This window comes from Chiloscyllium plagiosum, unplaced genomic scaffold (genome assembly GCF_037043375.1).
Source record: "Chiloscyllium plagiosum isolate Xiang-an unplaced genomic scaffold, Cpla_swu_hap1 HiC_scaffold_3, whole genome shotgun sequence".
Lineage (NCBI taxonomy): Eukaryota > Metazoa > Chordata > Chondrichthyes > Orectolobiformes > Hemiscylliidae > Chiloscyllium > Chiloscyllium plagiosum.
In genome coordinates this window covers 154,045,223-154,069,665 of record NW_028270141.1, presented here as the reverse complement: position 1 = coordinate 154,069,665, position 24,443 = coordinate 154,045,223, and the positions used below count along the sequence as shown (strand labels likewise).

At 42.9% G+C, this 24,443-nt stretch overlaps 1 protein-coding gene across 1 annotated transcript in view; it reads left to right on the top strand.

The window, feature by feature from the left end:
- The window catches only part of LOC122540179 (dynein axonemal heavy chain 8-like), a 1,258,818-nt gene that overhangs the window by 8,183 nt on the left and 1,226,192 nt on the right, over nt 1–24,443 (top strand). The window contains exon 2 of the mRNA XM_087976819.1: nt 1,929–2,063. Within this exon, the coding sequence (XP_087832945.1) occupies nt 1,929–2,063 (135 nt within the window). The remainder of the gene's footprint in view (nt 1–1,928; nt 2,064–24,443) is intronic.

Here is a 24,443-nt window from a genome sequence, read left to right as displayed (position 1 = left end):
AGGGAGGTTCTGTCCTTGTTACGGTTGGAGGAGTGTGGTTTGAGGTGCGGGATGTGGAGCCTTCCACAACCATCACATTTTCACCTGCACTTCCACCAATGTCATTTATTGTAATCGTTGCTCCAGATGCAGTCTCCTCTACATTGGGGAAACTGGACGCCTCCTAGCAGAGCACTTCAGGGAACATCTCCGAGACACCCACACCAATCAACCCCACCGCCCCGTGGCCCAACGTTTCAACTCCCCCTCCCACTCTGCCGGGGACATGTAGGTCCTGGGCCTCCTCCACCACCGCATCTCACCACCCGATGCCTGGAGGAAGAATGCCTCATCTTCCGCCTTTGAACATTTCAATCCCAGGGCATCAATGTGGACCACCAGTTTCCTCATTTCCCCTTCCTCCACCTTACCTCAGTTCCAACCTTCCAGCTCAGCACTGTCCTCATGATCTGTCTTACCTGCCAATCTTCCTTCCCACCTATCCATTCCACCCTCCCCTCTGACCATTCATCTCCATCCCATTCACCTATTGTACTCTTTGCTACCTTCCCCCACCCTCCTCTCTGACCTATCACCTCCATCCCCACCCCCATTCACCTATTGTACTCTTTGCAACCTTCTCCCCAGCCCCACCCAACCCATTTATCTCTCCACCCCGGAGGCTCCCTGCTTCCACTCCTGGTGAAAGACTTTTGCCCGAAACGTCGATTTTCCTGCTCCTCAGATGCTGCCTTACATGCTGTGCTTTTTCAGCACCACTCTGATCTAAACTCTGGTTTTCAACATCTGCAGCCCTCACGTTAGTCTACAGAAAGTTAGCACACAGGTGCAGCAATTAATTGGGAAAATTAATGGAATGTTAACCCTTATCTCAAGGGTGTTAGAATATAAGAGTAAGGGAGTCTTACTGCAACTGTACAAGATGCTGGTGAGACTTCGTTTTGAGTATTGTGAGCAGTTTCGAATCCCTATTCAGGAAAGGTATCATACGTTTGACGTAGTTCAGAGAAGGTTCAAAAGGATTATCCCCAGTAGATCCTCAGTTGGAGGGGTTGCCGTATGAGTAAAGGTTAAACAGTTTGGGACCGTAGGACCGTAGTTGTTGGAATTTATAAGAATGAGAGATAAACTCTTTTGAAGCGTGTAGGATTATGAAAGGGCTTGACAGGATAAATGCTGAGACGATGTCTCCCCTCTTGGGAATGTCTGTGACCAGAGGGCATAGTCTCAAAATAGAGGTGTGTCAAATTAAGACACAGAGATTAAGAGGAATTCTTCTCTGAAGGTTGCAAGTCTTTGGAAATTGCCTAAGAGAGCTATTGAGGCAGAATCCTTGGATATATTTAAGGCTGGAAGAAATTCTTGATAATAGCGGAATCATAGGCTATGGGGATAGTGCAGGAAAGTGGATGTGAGGAATATCGGATCAGCCATGTTCATATCGAATGCTGGAGCAGGCTTAAGAGCCTGCTCCTGTTCTTATTTCTTATCATCATACATCAAAACCAGACTCTCAACTCTTGTAGGTTCTTCTTTTTAGCTTCAGTGCTACTTTTCTATAGTTCAGTATCCCACGACACTTGTTCCAGTTTCTGAAACATAGCTGATCAATTGCTTAAAGTCATTTGCAAATTCTATTTTTTTTTTCTTGTTTTCAATTGAAACACATTATGGTTCAGATGCAAAGCAGGTTCTGGATACGTTGGTACAAAGAAGGTTCCTTAATTTACTACATCTAAGGACATTCTTGTGTTCTTGGTTCAAAGATTTTTTTGTCATTTGTTATTCTCCCTGCTGACCTCTGGATGTTCTCATATGATAGTTCAGGATGTCTTCAAGAAAAAGAGATATTGGTTAAAGACTTCTTCCTTGTATCCTTACAAGTGTATTGATTTAATCTATTTTTTTGTTTTACTTTTGATTTTTAGGCAAGACACAGAGAGGCTAGGGAGCAAAGAAAATTGAAACTTGATCAAGCACATCGATACCTAATTGAAGTCATGACTGAAAGACTACAGTTGCCGAAAAGTGATGTTGAGGAATTTATTTTGGATTCATTATCTGTAAGTCATTGTGGCATAAGCCATTACAACATAAAAGGAGACTAATCAACTGATAACTGGCTCCTCATACTGTAATTTAGTCTGTCCCACTCTCCTGCTTGATTACCTTAATCGTATCTATTAATTTCCTTAAAGCCAAAACAGCAAATTTGTGTTCCCTGGTCCTTTGTAGTATGAGTTAACTGGCATAATTTCTCCTTATCTACCGAACTCAAATCTGTCATAACCTTGTGGATCTTTTATTGAACCACCCCATAAACATAAAGAAAAATCAGAAATGTTGGAAAAACTCAGTAGGTCAGATCGCATTTGTGGAGAGAAAGAAGCATTAACCACCCTGAAACATTTTCAAGAGAGTCAAGTCAAGAGTAGCCTTATCCATCATTTTGACAATATACAACTGATACAGTAAAATGTGACAGCATTCCTCCACGAACATGGACAGCACAAACTACACGATTATACACAGGGTGGCATAAAGTGCATAAGAAGTGCAAAACACGCAAGACAGCACAGTAATGCTTGACACATCAAGGCAATAGATATAGTGTGTACAAATTACAGTGTAATAAAGAATAATAATTAATAAAACATTTTTCTAGCAGCAAATCAAAGTCGTGCAAAGAGTTTACCCTAAAAAACAGATTTTGGCAAGAAGGATAGAAAAACAGCATATATTTAAATGAAGAGAATTGCAGTCCTCTTTAGGTACAGAGACATGTAATGTCATAGAGTCATAGAGATGTACAGCACGGAAACAGACCCTTCGGTCCAAATTGTTCATGCCTACCAGATATCCCAATCCAATCTAATCCCACCTGCCAGTACCTCTCCAGATCGTTCCTATTCATGTACCCATCCAGATGCCTTTTAAATGTTGCAATTGTACTAGCCTCCAACACTTCCTCTGGCAGCTCATTCCATGCACGTACCACCCTTTGTGTGAAAACGTTACCCCTTAGGTCTTTTTTTCATATCTTTCCCCTCTCACCCTAAACCTATGCCCTCTAGTTCTGGACTCCACCACCCCAGGGAAAAGACTTTGTCTATTTATCGTATCCATGCCCCTCATGATTTTATAAACCTCTATTAGGTCACCCCTCAGCCTAGGGCACTCCAGGGAAAATAGCCCTAGCCTATTCAACCTCTCCCTATAGCTCAAATCCTCTAACCCTGGCAACATCCTCGTAAATATTTTCTGAACCATTCAAGTTTCACATCTTTTTAATAGGAAGGAGACCAGAATTGCACGCAATATTCCAACAGTGGCCTAACCAATGTCCTGCACAGCTGCATCATCACCTCCCAACTCAATACTCTGATCAATAAAGGAAAGCATACCAAATGCCGCCTTCACTATCCTATCCTATCACAATAAGTGATGAGGAAGACAAATTGAATATTGCTACATTTGCCATTTATTGTGAAGGGAATGGAATAGAAATGGAATATAGTGCTGTGTCACTGCAGTTGTATAAAGTATTGTTGGAACCACATTTTTCTTTCTTGTATTTTTTTGCATGTGGTCATCAGTGGCAAGGCAAGCATTTGTTGTCCATCTTTAATTGCCCTTGAACTGAGTGGCTTCCTGGAATTATAGAATCACACAGTACGGAAGAGGCCCTTTGGCCCATCAAGTCTGTACTGCCAAAAAAGTACTATCGCCTACACTAGTTCCACTTTCCTGCACTAGGCCCAGAGCCTTGAATATTATGATACTTTAGGTGTTCAACCAAGTACTTTTTGAGGCTTATGAGATTTCCTGCCTCAATTATTCTCCTAGCCAGTTTGTTCTAGACCCCCACTACCTTCTGGATGAAGGCATTTTTCCAGAAATTACCTCTCAATCTCCTGCCTTTTACTTTAAAATTATACCAACTTGTTAAAGTGAGGGGAGATAGGTATAAGACAGATGTCAGAGGTAGTTTCTTTACTCAGACTAGTAGTAAGGGTATGGAATACTTTGCCTGCAATGGTAGTAGATTCACCAAGTTTAAGTGCATTTAAGTCGTCATTGGACAGGCATATGGACGTACATGGAATGGTGTAAGTGGGATGGGCTTCAGATTAGTATGACAGGGCAGCGCAACATCGAGGGCCGAAGGGCCTGTACTGTGCTGTAATGTTCTATGTTATTGATGCTTCGACTAAATTTCTGTCCAGCTCCAACATGACTTCCCTGCTCTTATATTCTATGCTCTGATGGATAAAGACAAGCATCCCAAGTGCCTTTCAGGGATCTGTAGACAAACATTCAAGATCAATCTGTCCCTCTGAGCTTCCTCATATTCTGCCATTCAGTACTCCCTTGCCTTGTTCCTTTTTCCAAACTGCATCATCTCACACTTAGGAGAAAGTGAGGACTGCAAATACTGGAGATCAGAGCTGAAAATGTGTTGCTGGAAAAGCGCAGCAGGTCAAGCAGCATCCAAGGAGCAGGAGAATCGACATTTTGGGCATAAGCCCTTCTTCAGGACTGACACCCTCCTTCGACTGACTGAACTGGTCTTCACTCTGAACAACTTCTCTTTCCAATCCTCTCACTTCCCCTCCTCTACATTGGGGAGACAGGCCGCCTACTTGCGGAACGTTTCAGAGGATACCTGTGGGACACCCGCACCAACCAACCCAACCGCCCCGTGGCTGAACACTTTAACTCCCACTCCCACTCCGCCAAGGACATGCAGGTCCTTGGCCTCCTCCATCGCCAGACCATGGCAACACGACACCTGGAGGAAGAGCGGTTCATCTTCCGCCTAGGAACCCTCCAACCACAAGGGATGAATGCAGATTTCTCCAGCTTCCTCATTCCCTCTCTCCCCACCTTATCTCAGTCCCAACCCTTGGACTGAGCACCGCCTTCTTGACCTGCAATCTTCTTCCCGACCTCTCCGCCCCCACCCCCTCTCTGGCCTATCACCCTCACCTTAACCTCCTTTCACCTATTGCACTCCCAACCCCCCTCCCCCAAGTCCCTCCTCCCTACCTTTTATCTTAGCCTGCTTGGCACACCCTCCTCAATCCTGAAGAAGGGCTTATGCCCGAAACGTCGATTCTCCTGCTCCTTGGATGCTGCCTGACCTGCTGCGCTTTTCCAGCAGCACATTTTTCAGCTCATCTCACACTTATCAGGGTTTTGTCTGCCATTGAACTGTCTAATCCATTTATATCCTCCTGTAACCTAACAGTTTCCTTGTAATTGCCAACTACCTGGCCAATCTTTGTCTCATCACAAACTTACTATCAATTCCCATCCCCCTCCCCAAACATTGCCATGAGTAAACTTTTATTACTATAGGCCAGTATGGGCAAAGATGGGAGATTTATTTCCCTAAAGAACATTTGTGAACCAGATGGGCTTTTGCACCAGTCAGTTATGGTTCCGTGGTAAATTATTTATTGGCATTTTATTAGCATTTTTTCGAACATTCTTGGTTTATTAATTGAATTTTACTTCCACAAGGAATTTGAGCCTTTACCCTCAGAGCAATAAACCTGGGCTTTTGAAAAATCAGCCCAGTGACATTACGACAACACTATACCCGTGTAGAACATTTCGGTGTACTGTGTACAGTTTGAGATTCCTTACTGAGGAAAAGTGTAAATGCATTGTAAGCAGTTCAGAGAAGATTCATTTGACTATTAACTGAGATGTGGGAGATTTGTCCTGTGAGGAAAGCTGTGTTTATACTTACTGAAGTTTAGAAGAGTAAGGTGTAATCTTTTCCAAAATTCACTGGACCCTGGGGCAGTTCCAGCCGATTGGAAAACAGCAACTGTGATGCCAATGCTTAAAAAAGGAGGTAGACAAAGGATAGGGAATTATATGTTGTTTAGCTTAACCTCTGTAGTGGGGAAAATGCTTGAATCTACTATCAAGGAAGAAATAGAAAACATCTAGATAGAAATTGTCCCATTGGACAGAAGAAGCATAGGTTCATGAAAGGCAGGTCATACTTAACTGATCTACTGGAATTCTTATGAGCATTGTGGACAATGGGGACCCAATAGATGTGGTGTATCTAGATTTCCAAATGGCATTCAGCAAAGTTCCGCACAGAAGGCTGCTGCATGAGATAAAGGTGCTTGGTGTTATGGGTAATGTATTAGCATAGATAGAGGATTTGTTAAGAGTAAAGAGTACCGGAAATAAAGAGTGGGAATAAATGAGTGCTTTTCTAGTTGCCGATTGGTGACTAGTAGTGTGCCTCAGGAATCAGTGTGGGACTGCAATTATTCACAGTTTACATAGATGGTTTGGAATTGGGGAACACGTAGTGTGACGAGGTTTGTGGATGAGACGAAGATGAGTGGTAAGGCAAAGTGTGCAGAGGACTGTGAATCTTTGCAGAGGGACATAGTTTAAATGAGTGGGCAAAGGAATGGCAGATGGAGTACAATATTGATAAAGTGAAGTCACCCATTTTGGTAGGGGTAACAGTAAAAACAGTACTATTTGAATGGTAAAAGATTACAGTGTGCTGCTGTACACATGAATCTGGGTGTCCTTGTGCAAAAGTTTGGTCTGCAGGTGCGACAGGAAATTAAAACAGCAAATGGAATTTTGTTCTTCATTGCTAAAGAGATTAAGTTTAAAAACAGGGAGGTTATTTTGCAACTGTATAGGGTGCTGGTGAGGCTACACTTGGTACTGCATTCAGTTTTGGTCTTACTTGAGAAAGGATATATTGGCGCTAGAGGGGTTGTAGATGAGGTTTACTTGGTTGATACTGGAGTTGAGAGGGTTGGCTTACAAGGAGAGACTGAGTAGACTGGGATTATATTCACTGAAATTTAGAAGAATGAGGGGAGATAATATTGAAACACATAATTTTATGAAGGGAATATATAAGATAGAGGTAGAGAGGATGTTTCCATTGGCAGGTGAAACTAGGACGAAGGCATAGCCTCAAACCTGGAGCAGATTTAGGCCTGAGTTGAAAAGGAACTTTTTCAGCCAGAGGGTTGTGAATCTATGGAACTCCCTGCCTAGTGGGTAGTTGAGGCTTCCACAGTAAATGTTTTTAAAGCTAAGCTAGATACTTTTTTGAACAGCAAAAGAATTAAGAGAGCGGGCTTGAAGGGCCAGATGGCCTACTCTTGCTCCTAATTCTCATGTTCTTAAGATGTTTCAGATCCTGCAAGCATTTGACAAGGTGAACTTTAAAAGATTGGTTCTTCTTGTGGTGAGGTCTGGGACAAGATGACACAGTTTAATAATAAGGAATCTTCAATTTAAGATGGAGTTGGGGCGGAATCTTCTGAGCCCACCCCAGAGCTTTTAGAAGGCTGTGTGTTGCAAGAATTGTACAGGAAGTAAAATGTAAGTATCTCAATGATTAGTTAAACTTTTGGTATTCTATTGTTAGAAACTTGCAGGCTGGTTGATTTTTGAGCCAGGAATCTCTTTTTGCATTCGAATAGCATGTGTTGAATGCTCATTAAAACTCTAATCTTCTGGAATTAAATTCATGTGCAATTTGTAAGCAGAAAACAATTGTAGTTGCAAACTTGACTGGTGTATCAGGTGAGGTCGATTGCTTTCTTCACGCTGCAATGAGTTTAATGCTTGGCTCCCTCAGAAATGAGAAGATACTTAGTAGAACTGTTTATAGCGTCTTGAGTGAGAACTAATCATGTTAGCATCAAAGCTTACTGCCAGAGCACCTGTAATGAAACAGATCGCAGTGTTTGGAGTGATGGTTGACAATGTGAGAATAGCCTATCAAAGTTTACAGTCTGAGGAACTTGGGCTTCCATATGTTGACTGATTAGTGTCGGGATTGAAGACTAACCGGTCTGACAGCTTTTCCAATCGATGTAGCAATGCTGGCTTATTTTGCCCAACCTGAGCTGGACGGGCAAACATGACTGATTTCAAAAGGATGATCCAAAAAAGAAGGGCAATACATTAAATGCAAGTGTAGCATAAAAGGGTAATCAACAGAAAAGATTGAGACAAAGCTGGATTGATTGCTTGTGGAAGGAGTTCAGAAATGATGTGGAGGAGCTGGTGTTTGGACTGGGGTGGACAAAGTTAAAAATCACACAACAACAGGTTATAGTCCAACATGTTTATTTGGAAGTACTAGCTTTTGGAGTGCTGCTTCTTCATCAGGCAGGTTTGGAGCAGGACCATAAGACGCTCCACAACTACTTGAAGAAGGACCAGCTCTCCGAAAGCTAGTGCTTCCAATAAACCTGTTGGACTATAACCTGGTGTTGTGTGATTTTTAACTATGGCTAATGGAGGCAGCAAACTATGATGAGATGGTAGAGTCACAGTTTTAGAGATAACAGATACAATACGTAAGAGCTGAATATGAAGAATAGGGAAAACTATAGTGTAACATGATGTCGGAAGGTGGAAGAAACAGCAGAAGTGCTAAATAACGTGGCGTAAAAGTGTGACTGTGTATCAGTTATCCATGGTAGTTAGAACAAGGGAAAAGAGAAAGAATGACCTGGGAAATCACCAAGATTAATTGGAGGCGGTTGAAACAGAACAGAGGACAGAGGAAATTAGAAGGCTGAGTGTATTGGGGAGGGGACGATGTGTGCTTAAAAGTAGGATAGTACAGGGGAAAATAATTAAAAAGACAAGCATTTAACCACCTTTTTACAGTTGTTAAAATCACACAACACCAGGTTATCGTCCAACAGGTTTATTTGGAAGCAGTAGCCTTCAAAGCGCTGCTCCTTCATCAGGTGGTTGTGGAGTATAAGATCGTAGGACAGAATTTATAGCAAAATTTTTCAGTATGATGTAAGTGAAATTATATATTGAAAAAGACCTGGATTGTTTGTTAAGTCACTCATCTTTTAGAATGGGCATGTTGGTTTCAGTTCTTTTGCATGTAAATCCTAGAACTTAAAGTTACATTCTCAAGTGAATTTAACAATAGGTGCCATATTGGCCCAGATAATGCACTGAAAGTGTGAGGTGTCCTGTGTGAGGCTGTCTGTGCCCCAATGTTCATACTAATTCTAATCTAAAAAAAAGGGATTTACAGAATCTTACATGGATTAATGCAGTTTTTGAGCAAAATAGAATGCAATTCTGTAAGTACAGATTCACCCCACAAACTTCTGTGTAGGTGCAGGTGTGTATGTGCGGGGTGTGGGGGTTGTAATGTGTGTGTGTGTGTGTGTGTGTGTAGTGTGACAAGGTCCCAGTTGAGGCCATTCCCATGGGTACCATACTTGGCTGTCAGCCTCTGCTCGGCCACTTTGCGTTGTTGCTTGTCCCGAAGTCTGTCTTGGAGGATGGTCACCCGAAGGTCCAAGCTCGAATGTCCTAGACCACGCAAGTGTTTTCTGACTGGGAGGGAAACTTTTGTCTGTTGATTGTTGTGCGGTGTCCATTCATCAGTTGCCATAGCCTCTGCTTGGTCTCACTAATGTACCATGCCTCAGGGCATCCTTGCCTGCAGCGTAAGAGTGTCGACATGGATGCCACTATTATATGTGGGGACACCTCCCACCATGTATGTGACTCAGCCAACATTGTCTATCTCATACGCTGCAGGCAAGGGTGCTCTGAGGCATGGTACATTGGTGAGACCCAGCAGACGCTATGACAATGGATGAATGGACACACACAAAAATCAACAGACAGTAATGTTCCTTCCCAGTTGGAGAACACTTCAGGGGTCCGGGACATTTTGACTTACATACATTCTCTCACAGACTTATATCCCTTTACTCTCACACTCTCACACATACACATACATACACTCTCACACAGGCACTCATACCTCCCCCCCCCCCCTCCACGCACACACAGTTTGTGGGGTGAATTTGTACTTGCAGAATTGCATTTTATTTTGCTCATTATTTTGCATTAATCCATGTAAGATTCTGTAAATCCCTTTTTTAGATTAGAATCAGTATGAACATTGGGGCACAGACAGCCTCACACAGGGTGCCTCACACCTTCAGTGCATTATCTGGGCCAACATGGCATCTGTTGTTAAAGTTCACTTGAGAATGTAACTTTAAGGAAGTTCTGGGATTTACATGTGAAAGAACTGAAACCAACATGCTCATTCTAAAAGATGAGGGACTCAACTAACATTTCAGGTCTTTTTCAATATATAATTTTAGTTACATCACACTGTAAACTTTCGCTATAAATTCCGTGTCCTACGATCTTATACTCCACAACCACCTGATGAAGGAGCATTGCTCCGAAAGCTCGTGCTTCCAAATAAACCTGTTGGACGATAACCTGGTGTTTGTGCGATTTTTAACTTTGTACACTCCAGTCGAACACCGGCACCTCCAAATCAGTTGTAGTATCTTCTCCAAAATATGGAATTTATGGATGGGAAATACAAAAGGAAGGAGTATCAGATATGTTTGCTCATGTTTAAGCAGGATAAAAACACATCAAAAAGAGGAAATTGATAAAATTAGAAAAAGTTATTGTGTAAACACTGCTTTGAGGCCTTTTAAAGGCAAACTTTCACTGTAAATTGAAGGCCACTAATATATAAAAGCTGAACCAACTTCTGTCACTTCTTTCAGTAACTGTTCACAAGCGGGACAGCTGAAATTCCATGAGAATGATTAAGGTGATGATTAGGGGCATGGGAGGGATGGATGTGACAGTAGTAATATATAATCACCGATGCAGCATGTGATGGAGACTTCGTGGAATAATAAAGTTTAATGTAAGATTGAGTTGTTTTTGTTATTTGAGTCAGTAGTATGTCAGTTATTTGAATATCTGAAGTTAATCATTAACTTTTCGTGAACGTTTGTAGCCATTGTGATTTATTTTAAAAGTTTGTGGAATGAATGGGTTTTTGTGCACATGGTAGATTGTATGATTGAACAAGATAAACAAGTTCCAACTTAAAATGTTAGATGTAGCTTTTAAACTTAAGGGAAACCGTCTTAGTCCAGAGAAATATTTTCATTTGAGTTATACTTGGAGGTTTGGGCACTTCTGTGAAGTTCTTTGCTGAAGATGACTCTAGAACATTACTTCGGAGAAGGGAAGGATACAATGAATTGGCTTATCTTTAGAGTAAAGAGTTAGTGATAGCCTGAGACCATAAGTTTTGGTTTGGAACCCTGAAGAGAATACTTAGAGCAAGTATGCTTGCTTTAACAGTGACCAACTCAACACTGACATTTTCCACAAACCCACCGACTCCACAGCTACCTGGATTACACCTCCTCCCACCCTGCCTCCTGCAAAAATGCTATCCCTTATTTCCAATTCCTCGGCCTCTGCTGCATCTGTTTGCAAGATAACCAGTTCCACCATAGAACATACCAGATGGCCTCCTTCTTTAAAGACCGCAATTTCGCCTCCCACGTGGTTGATGATGCACTCCAGAGCTTCTCATCCTCTGTCCTTGAGCCCCGCCCCTCCAACCACAAGGAGGATAAAACCCCCCTGGTCCTCATTTTCCACCTCACCAACCTCCATATACATTGCAGCATGCTCTGCCATTTACACCACCTACAAACAGACCCCACCACCAGAGATATACTTCCGTCCCCAACCCAATCCACTTTCCGAAAAGACCGTGCCCTCTACGGCTACCTTGTCAGGTTCATCCCCCCAACAACCCACCCTTCCCTCCCGGCATATTCCCCTGCCACTGCAGAAATTGCCAAACCTGCGCCCTCATCTCTGTCCACGGCCCCAAAAGAACCTTCCACATCCATCAAAGTTTCAAATGCACTTCCACACATGTCATCTACGCTGTCCGTATGCCCCAATGCAGACTACTCTGGAGGGACAGGATGCCTACTCGCAAAGCACTTCAGAGAACATTTCGGGACACCCGCACCAATCAACCCGCCTGCCCATGGCCGAACACTTTAACTCCCTCTTCCACTCTGCCAAGGACGTGCAGGTCGTGGGCCTCCTCTACCACCACTCCCTTACCACTTCATGCCAGGAGGAAGAACACCTCATCTTCTGCCTCAGGACCCTCCAACCCCTATGGCATCAATGTAAATTTCACCAGTTTCCTCATTTCCCCTCCTCCCACCTTACCCCAGTTCCAACCTTCCAGCTTAGCACTGTCCTCATGACCAGTCTCAACTGTCAATCCTCCTTCCCACCTATCTACTCCACCCTCTCCTCCGACCTATCACCTTTACCCTCACCTCATCCACTTATTGCACTCTCAGCTACCATCCCCCTCCCCCCAGCGTCACCCGATTCCCATGTATCTCTCTACCCTCAATGCTCCCAGCCTCATTGCTGATGAAGGGTTTTTGCCCAAAATGGGTGGCACGATAGCACTGCTGCCTCACAGCACCAGGGTCCTGGGTTCGATTCCCGTCTGTCTGTGTGGAGTTTGTACATTCTCCCTGTGTCTGCGTGGGTTTCCTCCGGATGCTCCGGTTTCCTCCCACAATCCAAAGATGTGCAGGTCAGGTGAATTGGCCATGCTAAATTGCCTACAGTGTTAGGTGCATTAGAACATAGAACATAGTACAGTACAGCACAGAACAGGCCCTTCAGCCCACGATGTTGTACCGACCACTGATCCTCATGTATGCACCCTCAAATTTCTGTGACCATATGTATGCCGAGGAGTCTCTTAAATGTCCCCAATGACCCTGCCTCCACAACTGCTGCTGGCAACGCATTCCATGCTCTCACAACTCTCTGTGTAAAGAACCCACCTCTATACTTTCCTCCAACCAGCTTAAAACTATGACCCCTCATGTTAGTCATTTCTGCCCTGGGAAATAGTCTCTGGCTATCGACTCTATCTATGCCTCTCATTACCTTGTATATCTCAATTAGGTCCCCTCTTCTCCTCCTTTTCTCCAATGAAAAAAGTCCGAGCTCAGTCAACCTCTCCTTATAAGTTAAGCCCTCCAGTCGAGGGCAGCATCCTGGTAAACCTCCTCTGAACCCGCTCCAAAGCATCCACATCTTTCTTATAATAGGGCGACCAGAACTGGACACAGTATTCCAAGTGCGGTCTAACCAAAGTTAGAGCTGCAACAAGATCTCACGACTCTTCAACTCAATCCCCCTGTTAATGAAATCCAAAACACCATATGCTTTCTTAACAACCCTGTCCACTTGAGTGGCCATTTTAAGGGATCTATGTACCTGCACACCAAGATCCTTGTGTTCCTCCACACTACCAAGAATCCTATCCTTAATCCTGTACTCAGCTTTCAAATTCGACCTTCCAAAATGCATCACCTCGCATTTATCCAGGGTAAACTCCATCTGCCACCTCTCAGCCCATCTCTGCATCCTGTCAATGTCCTGCTGCAGCCTACAACAGCCCTCTATACTGTCAACGACACCTCCAACCTTTGTGTCATCTGCAAACTTGCTGACCCATCCTTCAATCTCCTCATCCAAGTCATTAATAAAAATTACAAACAATAGAGGCCCTAGGACAGACCCCTGTGGAACACCACTCACCACTGACTTCCAGGCAGAATATTTTTCTTCTACTACCACTCGCTGTCTTCTGTTGGCCAGCCAATTCTGTATCCAGACAGCTATGTTCCCCTGAATCCCATTCCTCCTGACCTTCTGAATGAGCCTACCATGGGGAACCTTATCAAAAGCCTTGCTGAAGTCCATATACACCACATCCACAGCTCGACCCTCATCAACTTTTCTAGTCACATCCTCAAAGAACTCGATAAGGTTTGTGAGGCATGACCTGCCCCTCACAAAGGTGTGTTGACTGCATTTAATCAAGCCATGCTCTTCCAGATGGTCATAAATCCTATCCCTCAGAATCCTTTCTAACACCTTGCAGACGACAGATGACAGATGTGAGACTTACTGGTATGTAATTGCCGGGGATTTCCCTATTTCCTTTCTTGAAGAGAGGAATTACATTTGCCTCTCTCCAGTCCTCAGGTACCACTCCAGTGGAGAGCGAGGATGAAAAGATCTTCGCAAGTGGCGAAGCAATTGCATTACTCATTTCCCAACGCAGCCGAGGACAAATCTGGTCCGGGCCTGGCGACTTGTCAATCTTAATGTTTGACAAAATTTTCAGCACATCATCTTCCTCTATCTCTATCCATTTCAGCATGCACACCTGCTCTTCAAAGGTTTCATTCACTACAAAGTTCGTTTCTTTCGTAAAGACAGAAGCAAAAAACTCATTTAGGGCTTCCCCTACCTCCTCAGACTCCACACACAAATTCCCTATGCTATTCCCGATCGGGCCTACTCTTTCTTTGACCATTCTCTTATTCCTCACATAAGTGTAAAATGCCTTTGTGTTCTCCCTAATCCGTTCTGCCAAGCCTTTCTCATGCCCTCTCCTGGCTCTCCTCAGAACATTTTTAAGCTCCTTCCTTGCCTGCCTGTAATCCTGTAGAGCTGAGCTTGACCCTAGCTTCCTCCACCTTATGTAAGCTACCTTTTTCCTTTTGACGAGAAGCTCCACCGCTCTCGTCATCCACGGTTCCTTTATCTTACCACTTCTTGCCTGTCTCAGAGGGACATATTTATTCATCACTTGCAACAACTGTTCCTTAAACAGTCTCCACATGTCTATAGTGCCTTTACCATGGAACAACTGCTCCTAATCCATGCTTCCTAACTCATGTCTAATCGCATCATAGTTTCCTCTTCCCCAATTAAATATCCTCCCATTTTGCGTAATCCTCTCCTTCTCCAAAGCTATGTAGAATGTGAGGCAGTTGTGGTCACTATCACCAAAATGCTCTCCCACCACAAGATCTGATACCTGCCCCGGCTCATTGCCGAGCACCAAGTCGAGAATGGCCTCTCACCTCATCGGCCTGTCAACGTACTGAGTTAGGAAACCGTCCTGAACATACCTTACAAAAACAGCTCCATTCAAATCTTCTGCTCGAAGGAGGTTCCAATCAATATTGGGAAAGTTAAAGTCACCCATTACAACAACCCTACTACGTCCACACTTTTCCAAAATCTGCCGAGCTATGCTTTCTTCCATCTCTCTGCTGCTATTGGGGGGCCTGTAGTAAACCCCTAAAGAGGTGACTGCTCCCTTGCTGTTCCTAATTTCCACCCATACTGACTCGGTAGGCAGATCTTCCTCGACAATGGAAGCTTCTGTAGCTGTGATACCCTCTCTGATTAGTAGTGCTACACCCCCTCCTCTTTTTCCCCCCTCCCTATTCTTTTTAAATGCTCTAAACCCTGGAACACCAGCAACCATTCCTGCCCCTGAGAAACCCATGTCTCTGTTATGGCCACAACATCATAGCACCAGGTACTGATCCATGCTCTAAGTTCGTCACTTTTATTCCTGATACTCCTTGCGTTAAAGCAAACACACTTTAACTGATACCTTGGTTCCTTGCCAGGAAAATCCTTCCCACTAGCTGGTCTACCTCTTGCTACTGCCTCATCTGCATCAACTCTCATCTCCGGTATATAGCTCAGATTCCCACCCCCCTGCCATACTAGTTTAAACCCTCTCAAGCTACCCAAGCGAACCTTCCACCCAGGACATTGGTCCCTTTCCAGTTCAGATGCAACCCGTCCTTCTTGTACAGGTCCCACCTTCCCCAGAAGGCATCCCAATTATATACATATCTGAAGCCCTCCCTCCTACACCATCTGCGCAGCCACGTATTAAGCTGTGCCCTCTCCCTGTTCCTCGCCTCGCTATCTCGTGGCACCGGTAGTAAACTAGAGAACACTACTCTGTTCGTCCTGCTTTGCAGCTTCCATCCTAACTCCCTGAAATCACTTTTTATATCCTTGATCCTTTTCCTGGCTATATCATTAGTACCAATATGTAACAGGATTTCTGGCTGTTCGCCCTCCCCTTTTAGAATCTTATACACCCGATCGGAGACGTCCCGGACCCTGGCACCAGGGAGGCAACGTACCTTCCGGGAATCCTGATCCTGACAACAAAATCTCAGGGGTAAATATAGGGTAGGGGAATGAGTTTGGGTGGGTTTCTTTTCGGAGGGGTGGTGTGGACTTGTTGGGCCGAAGGGCCTGTTTCCACACAGTAGAGAATCTAAGACGTTGATTTTCCTGCTCCTTGGATGCTGCCTGACCTGCTGTGCTTTCCAGCACCACACTCTTGACTCTAATCTCCAGCATCTGCAGTACTCACTTTCACCTTAAAGGGAGTATGGTCAAGGGAGAGGGCGCAGCTTAATATATTAGAGACTGCGACTCTAGTGTGAGTGGTATATGGGTGGTGTTTTTTTGAAAACTGTAAAAAGATCTGTTTTGAGTACTGTGCAAAAGCTGTTGGTTTTCTTTTCAATTTATGAAGAAATGTTTTGGGATTTTTAATTGAGTATTTAAAAATTGTTGAAATTGTGTGATGTGTCGGTAGTTTGCTTTGTTCTATTTTCATTTCCAATGACAATGAACTTCAACCTTATTTTGAAAACAAAATCTGCAGCATTGAGTGCTTATGTTTCAGTGAAAGACCACTTTATTAAAAAGAAAATAAGTAAAAACTTAATCTGTCAAGCCAGGTATCACTAGATGGTCTGATTTCACCAGTAATAAAATTAGCTCAGGTCATAACAAAGACCATTCACATGCCATTGTGTGTGCAAGTTAGCCGAAAGGAAATTAAACCATTATGCACGATGAATCTTCCATTGTTTAATGGCTACATCATAAATGTTAATTTGGGTCAACAGTTGTCACGTTAATCTATTCACCATGTGCATGAAAAGCAATGATTAGATAAAGTACACAAATAGTTTGAGGAGAAAGTGAGGTCTGCAGATGCTGGAGATCAGAGCTGAAAATGTGTTGCTGGAACAGCGCAGCAGTTCAGGCAGCATCCAGGGAACAGGAGAATCGACGTTTCGGGCATAAGAATTCCCGAAGAAGGGCTTGTGCCCGAAACGTCGATTCTCCTGTTCCCTGGATGCTGCCTGACCTGCTGCGCTGTTCCAGCAACACATTTTCAGCTATACAAATAGTTTGCAAATTCTAACAACAGGAACTCATAACGGTTCTGCCATTCACTGTATAATTTCCAACTGTACTTGACTTTCCAAAATGCATCATCTCACATTTGTCCGGATTAAACTCCATCTGCAATGGATTGAGGGGAATGGGGTAGTAAGCGATGTTTGAAAGAGATGTGCGAGACAAGTCTTTTACACAAAGGGTACTGAGTACTTGGAACGTGCTGCCAGAGAAGATGCTGGAAGCAAACACAATAGCAGCATTCCAGAAACACCTGAACTAATACGTGTGGCACGGTGGCTCAGTGGTTAGCACTGCTGCCTCACAGCGCCAGGAACCCAGGTTCAATTCCCGGCTCGGGCAACTGTCTGTGTGGAGTTTGCACATTCTCCCCATGTCTGCGTTGGTTTGCTCCGGTTTCCTTCCACAGTCCAAAAATGCGCAGGTTAGGTGAATTGGCCATGCTAAATTTCCCGTAGTGTTAGGTGCATTAGTCAGGGGGGAATGGGTTTGGGTGTGTTGCTCTTTGGAGGGTCCGTGTGGACTTGCTGGGCCGAAGGGCCTGTTTCCACACTGTAGGGAATCTAATCTATAATACATGCGTAGGAGGGGAATGGAAGGAAATGGATCTTGTAAGTGAAGACTGTTTTAGTATTGAAGACTGTTTTAGTATGGAAGACTGTTTTAGTAATGTGTCGCGCAGGCTTGGAGGGCCGAAGGGCTGTTCCTGTAATGTATTGGTCTCTGTTCTTTTTCTATCAGGGGTTACGTTATGAGGATAAATTTGATAAATTCTTTAGAATTTAGCAGGTTAAGGATCTTCAGGATATTAACAGGGAAAGACAAGACAGGTAAACTAGTTCCACTGCTTGAAGATTCTAGAACTAGGGATGTAGTCTAAGAATTTTAGGGGCAGGCCATTCAGGTTGTTAGAGTTGTTAGAAAGCACTTCTACATGCGAAGAGTAGTGAAGTTTTGGAACTCTGTTCCTCAATCAATAGTTAAGATGAATTCAATTGTTAAATGTAAGTCAAAAAAACACAAATGTTTATTCTGCAAGGGTATCAAAGGATATGAGCGCAAGGCATACAGTTAGGCCACAGATCAGCCACCATCTAATATAATAGTGGAGCAGGCTTAAGGGGCTGGATGGCCTAATCCTGTTTCCATGTTCGTATGTACTGAGGCTGTATAAGACTCTGTTCAGACTCCATTTGGAATATTGTGAGCAGTTTTGGGCCCCATATGTATGGAAGGTTATGCTGGTCTTGTAGTGTGTCCAGAATGATCCCAGGATGAAGGGCTTGTTGAGGATTCTGGATGTGTACTTGATGGAGTTTAGAAACATGAATGGGGCTCTGATTGAAACTTACAGAACACTGAGAGATCTGGATAGAGTGGATATGGCGAAGATGTTTCCACTTGTAGAAGAGACTAGGACCTGAGGACAAAGCCTCAGAGTAAAGTGTTGACCCTTTAGAACTGAGATGAAGAGGAATTTCTTCAGCCAGAGGATGGTTAATCAGTGTCGAAAGGGGTGGCGCTGGAAAAGCATAGCAGATCAGGCAGCATTCAAGGACAGGAGAGACAATGTTTCGGGGCATAACCCCTTCTCGGGAATGTGGGGGAGGGGGTAGGGGGTAGGGGGCTAGAGATAAATAGGAGGGTGGGGGTGGGGAGAAGGTATTTGGGCAGGCGTTAGGTAGAAGCAGGTGGGGGTTATTGTGATTAGGTTGGTGGGGAGGGTGGAGCAGATACGTGGGAAGGAAGATGGATAGGTCAAGAGGGCGGTGCTGAGTTGAAGGGTTGGATCTGGGATGAGGTGAGGGGACGGTAGATTTGGAAACTAGTGAAGTCACTGTTGATGCCATGTGGTTGAAGGGTCCCAAGGCAGAAGATGAGGAGTTGTTCCTCTAGCCGTTGGGTGGATCTGGTGGTGGACGAGGCCCAGAACTTGCATGTCCTTGGTGGAGTGGGAGGGGGAGTTGAAGTGGTTGGCCACCAGGTAGTGGGATTGTTTGGTGTGTGTGTCCCAGAGATGTTCCCTGAAACTTTCCACAAGTTAGCAACTTGTTTCCCTGATGTAGAGGAGACCACATTGATAGCAACCGCTGCAGTAGATGAGGTGTTTGGATGCGCAGGAAAATCTCTGCCAGTTAATCATTACAAGTCATTGTAACAGACCCTATGGAAACTGTCATTGAGTGTATTTAAGATAGAGATAAATTATCAATAGGAAAGGGGATCAAAGGATGGGGAGAAGGCAGGAGAATGGGGGTTGAGAAGCATATCAATCATGATCAAATGGTGGAGTACACTTGATGAGCTGATTGACCTAATTTTGCTTCTGTACTCTGTGCCATGTTGGTGTTGGGCATTTCCCAGCAGCTTGACATTGAACATAAAACAATACGACTTAAGAGCTAAAGTAGGTGATTTAGCCCATTAAATATGTTCTGTCATTCTATTGAGATCATCTCTGATCTGATAACCTTTGTATTTATCTTATTGCCTTTCCCCCATAACCCTTGATTCCCTTACTGATTTAAAATTCTGTGTGTCTTAGCCTTGAATATACTGAAAGATTCAGCATTCACAACCCTCTGTGATAAAGAATTCCACAACAGTCGAAGAGAGTTGCACTACTCTCAAAGAGAAGAAATTCTTCTTTGTCTCCGTGTTAAATGTGCGACCCACTATTCTAGGATCACAGTCTCTGGTCTTCGACTGTCCTTAAAGGGGAAATAACCTTTCTGCCAGTTTGACAGCTCATTTTATGTTTAACTGGCATGTTATGTTACACTCTTCATTGAAGTTGGATTGAACCTTTGGCTTGATGATCATGATAGACTAGTGGATATGCCAGACCATGAATTGGGAGATTATGTTTGATTTCCACTGGGCTTCATGGATGTCCAGTTTTGAGTTCTTTGATTTTTTTTTTGAAGTCTATTCCATTTAGTATATGGATAGTATCACATAACCTGATGGAGGACATCCTTTATGTGAAGACCGGACAAGATCTTTACAAGAATTCTTGCAATAGTCACTGTTATCAGTTCTGTCCTGGACTGAACTGTTTGTTGCAGAGATATTGATGAGGATGAGGTCAATTGCATTACTGTTATTGTTAGTTGTTTCTGTTGCCATTTACTCCAGAAGCAGTCTAACAACTATGACCTTTAGGACTCAACCATTGGGGATTCAGATGATGCCATTGAACTCTTGAAATCTCTGGATATGCCTAGCCAACAAGCATGACAGGAAACTTCAGACTAGCTCGATTTCATTCACTCTGTAGAAGGTTTGGATTTTACTCAGAAAATCTGAAGTGGCTTCAACTGCTCAGCATAATTCTTCCAAAATATTAGTGCACATTGTTACTTGAGGCTGATCCTCAATTTTAAGATCATGGGAACTAATGGAGCTTGCCTTGGAATTTGGATGGAAGTATTCCTCAGCCGTTTCATCATCTCACCCAGTAAGAGCGTAACCCCTGACTGAGGATAAAGACTGAGGAGGCAGGCAGGATTCAGGCAAGTGACAGTCTTCATTCAAGCAATGACTGGTCCATGCAGGGAAAGGGACAAAGATTCCCCTGAATCTGGCCTGGACATGGGAACACAGTTCTCTTAATCTTTGGAAAAGCAATCAATGACAAGCTTTGAGCTTAACAGTGAAATACAGCATTTTAAAACTTTTTGTGTTACAGTAATCACATACAGCATGGTCACTGTGTCTTACCCCTTATTCTATACATCCAATCCTATGAAACACCTAACCAAAGATGGGCACTCTTGTGGACAGTCCCAGGTTCCCATGATTTCATGGTGTTTAACAGACATTGTAATTTCCAGGCTTGGGATCTTCTGATGCATCTTATCAATTTGCATTCTAAAATTACTGGCCATACTCCTTTGGACCTGTTCCAGGTGTGCTTACCTCTGAGAACTGCTTGAATGCTGTCATACATTATATTCAAAGTGATATCTATCAAATTCTGTTACTCCTCATATATCCCCCGCTTGCCCAATTTTAAGAAAACAAAAGACAGTTGGATCCAACTAATTGGTATAAGATTCATAATATTGATTCCTATTATAAAGTTAGTTCTTCTGTATACTAATACTTCTACAGCTACTTCTACTGTTAGCATTCTTTAGCTAATGAATTGCGAGCACTTTGTTTTCATACAGGACATGCCTGGCATCATTTTAGAGATAAGGAAAATGTTTCCCTGGACTAGTTAACTTTCACATCTTTGTTGGACTATTTTCTCCTATTGCTTCTATTATATTTTTCTTATATATGTATATCTGTATATAACCAAAATATAATAGAATTCAATGTAATCTATTGCTTCTATCTGAATATTTGAAGAATCACTAACCCAAACTGATTTCTTAACATTATGAATAACTTCAAAGATTGTTACAAAATTACTTTAGCTATTGTTTTCATAACTGCATTATGAGTTAGGCTGACTCTGCCTGTCTGTCTGTCTGTGTTTGTCTCATGACTGAGATTTATTATCTTTATTCTGGCTGGTTCTTTTCACCTAATGGGACAACATTCTTTCATTAATGAGGCTGGAATCAATCACTTGTTGTAGTTTAATGGATTTATTTAATCCTCAGATTTTTTATGTGCCACAGTCTCATTGTAGAAGTTTTATCTCCTTGAAATGTTTTGACACAAATCTTTAAACTGTTAATCCTTAAATGTCCACTTATTGAACTGTCTCTGATGGCTGTCTGTGCAGGGCCTCTTGTTCACCTTGGAGTAGCCCTGTTCAAAGGTACCAACATGCAGGCATTCAATTCTGTTGATCCCTTCTCGATTATTTTGTGTCTTTCAAATATGGGCAGCCCTTACTCTCCCATATTCCTGTTTTATTTTCTGTACAACAGAAAATTGATAGCACCACTAAAGCAAGAAAAGCAGCAAGAATGATGATTTCTTTCTAAATTATTGAATAATTGAGGATCTGGTGGGCCTCTTTGTTTTCTAATCTTTGTACAACTGATAATATTCTGTCAACTTGGAGAAAGAGGCTAAAATAATTGTAGTCTTTAATCTGGGCAAACTGGCTGTTGACCCAGCTAGCTATCGATCCATGTCTCTGCTATGCATCTCTGTTGGGCCAGGCTGTTAAGTTCCATTGTTAGAACAGCAAGCTGGTTTTCTGGGAACTATGTTGACCAAGTACAGCACTTATGATTCACATTTTGTCTGATTTCCAACTCATGTTCAAGATAAGTGTTGTAATCATTGACCTTTCATCAGTTTATGACACTGTTTGATAATCCACTCTTTTTGAAGAATTAAAGAGCTGATAGCAGCAGAGATGTTTTTGTTTAGAGAGCAATGGAGACTTCATAAAGAGCCAGTTAGAGATGGAGCTTTCTCTGTGAAATGGTTGATTTAGGAGAAATGTATCAGAAGTGTGGCATCATAGAGAAACATGTAATGGAATAATATGTGAGTATTTTGTTCACCTTTTATTTTAAAAAATAATTTTTTATTAGCAATTATTGTACATTATTTGTGTTAGAAAAAATTCTAGCTTCAGTAAACCTAGTGGCTATGGTAGAGTTAATAATTGAGGAGAAAGTGAGGTCTGCAGATGCTGGAGATCAAAGTTGAAACTTTATTGCTGGAACAGCACAGCAGGTCAGGCAGCATCCAGGGAACAGGAGAATCTCCTGTTCCCTGGATGCTGCCTGACCTGCTGTGCTGTTCCAGCAATAAAGTTTCAACTAGAGTTAATAATTACAAAGGAATTAAGTGAAATCAATAACTTGATTTATACACGATAAAGATGGGGTCAGGTGATGTGCTACAATTGCAGGATGTTTGTGATTCTGGTCTCTGATATGTTCCAGGCAACTACATCTACAATAAGTGACTATCAGATCACCCCTCATCCTTTGCCGTTGAAGTAGAAACAAACCAAATTTATCAAATCTCTTTTTGGAAAGGTCCTGGTGAACAGTTTCTGTAGCCTCTTCACATCTTTCTGGTAATGTGGAAACCAAAAATTTACACAATATTTCAAGTGTAACATGACTGGTCAATTTTTATACTCTATGCCCCGACCGGAGAAGACACATGGCCAATCCACCTAACCTGCACATCTTTGGAGTATGGGAGGAAACCGGAGTACCTGGAGGCAGTCCACGCAGGCTTGGGGAGAATGTGCAAACTCAGTTGCCCGAAGCTGGAATTGAACCGGGTCCTGGCATGGTGAGGCAGCAGTGCTAACCACTGAGCCACGGTGTTGGCCCAAATTATTATTTGGGTATGTGACATTTCGGAAGGACAAGAAGCTAAATATGATGGAGTTATTCTGTTCATTTAAGGATGGAATAGGTACAATAGAAAGCAATGACATTAATATCAGGATCAGTTTGGATAGAGATGAGAAATAGTGGAGATAAAAAGACACTTGTTGGAGTATTATCTAGGCCCCTTAGCAGAAACCATATTTCAGAATGTATCTACAAAATTAGTGGGTTTGTGAGAAAGGTGCAACATAAATTGTGTGATTTGAATTTGCACATAGATTAACTTAGATTGGCCAGGGTATCCTGGAGGATGATTACAATGCGTTTTAGGAACAGTATCTTTCAGCAGCATGAACCTGGGCTAGTCCACATTTGACGTGGGAGAATTGTTTAAAGATCAGAGAGTATAGGACTGGCAAGTTCCAGTAAGGAGAAAAGACAAGAATGGCCAGTTAAGGGATCCTTGGATAATGACGGTGGTTATGAATTTAGTCAAAAGGGAAAACAAAACATATGTAATGTTTAGGAAGCTAACATTGAACAGGGCATGTGAGGAATATAATGAAAGCAAGAAAATACTCAAGCAGCGAATTAGGAGAGCAAGAAGGGGCCATGAAATGACCTTGACAAGTTGGATTAAAAAGAATCCCAAGATATTCTGTGCATATATTAAAAAACAAGAGGATAACTAGGGTGAAGGTAGGACCACTCAAGGATGAAGGAGAGAATTTGTGTTTGGAGGCAAAATATGTGGGCAAGATTCTAGGTGAGTTTTCACTCAGTATTCACTCAGAAGGATACGTAAGATAGTAAGGTAAGTGTGAACCATGCTTATATGCCAGGGTATTTTGAGATCAAGAAAGAAGTAGTATTGGGTCACTTGAAGAACATTAAGATGGATAATTCCACAGGGCCTACTCGTATCTACACTAGATTATTGAGAGAGGCAAGAGATGAGATTGCTGGGGCCTTGACCAACACCTTTGTATCCTCACTAGCCACTGGAGAGTCTTGGAGGACTGGTGTGTAGCTAATGTTGTTCCTGTGTTCAAGAAGTAAAATAAGGATAATTTGGGAAATCATAGACCGGTGAGTCTCTCATCAGTGGTGAGGAAACTATTGGAGAGAATTCTTTGGGATAGGATTGGCGCATTTGGAAAAGTGTGGCCTAGTTAGGGACAGTCAGCATGG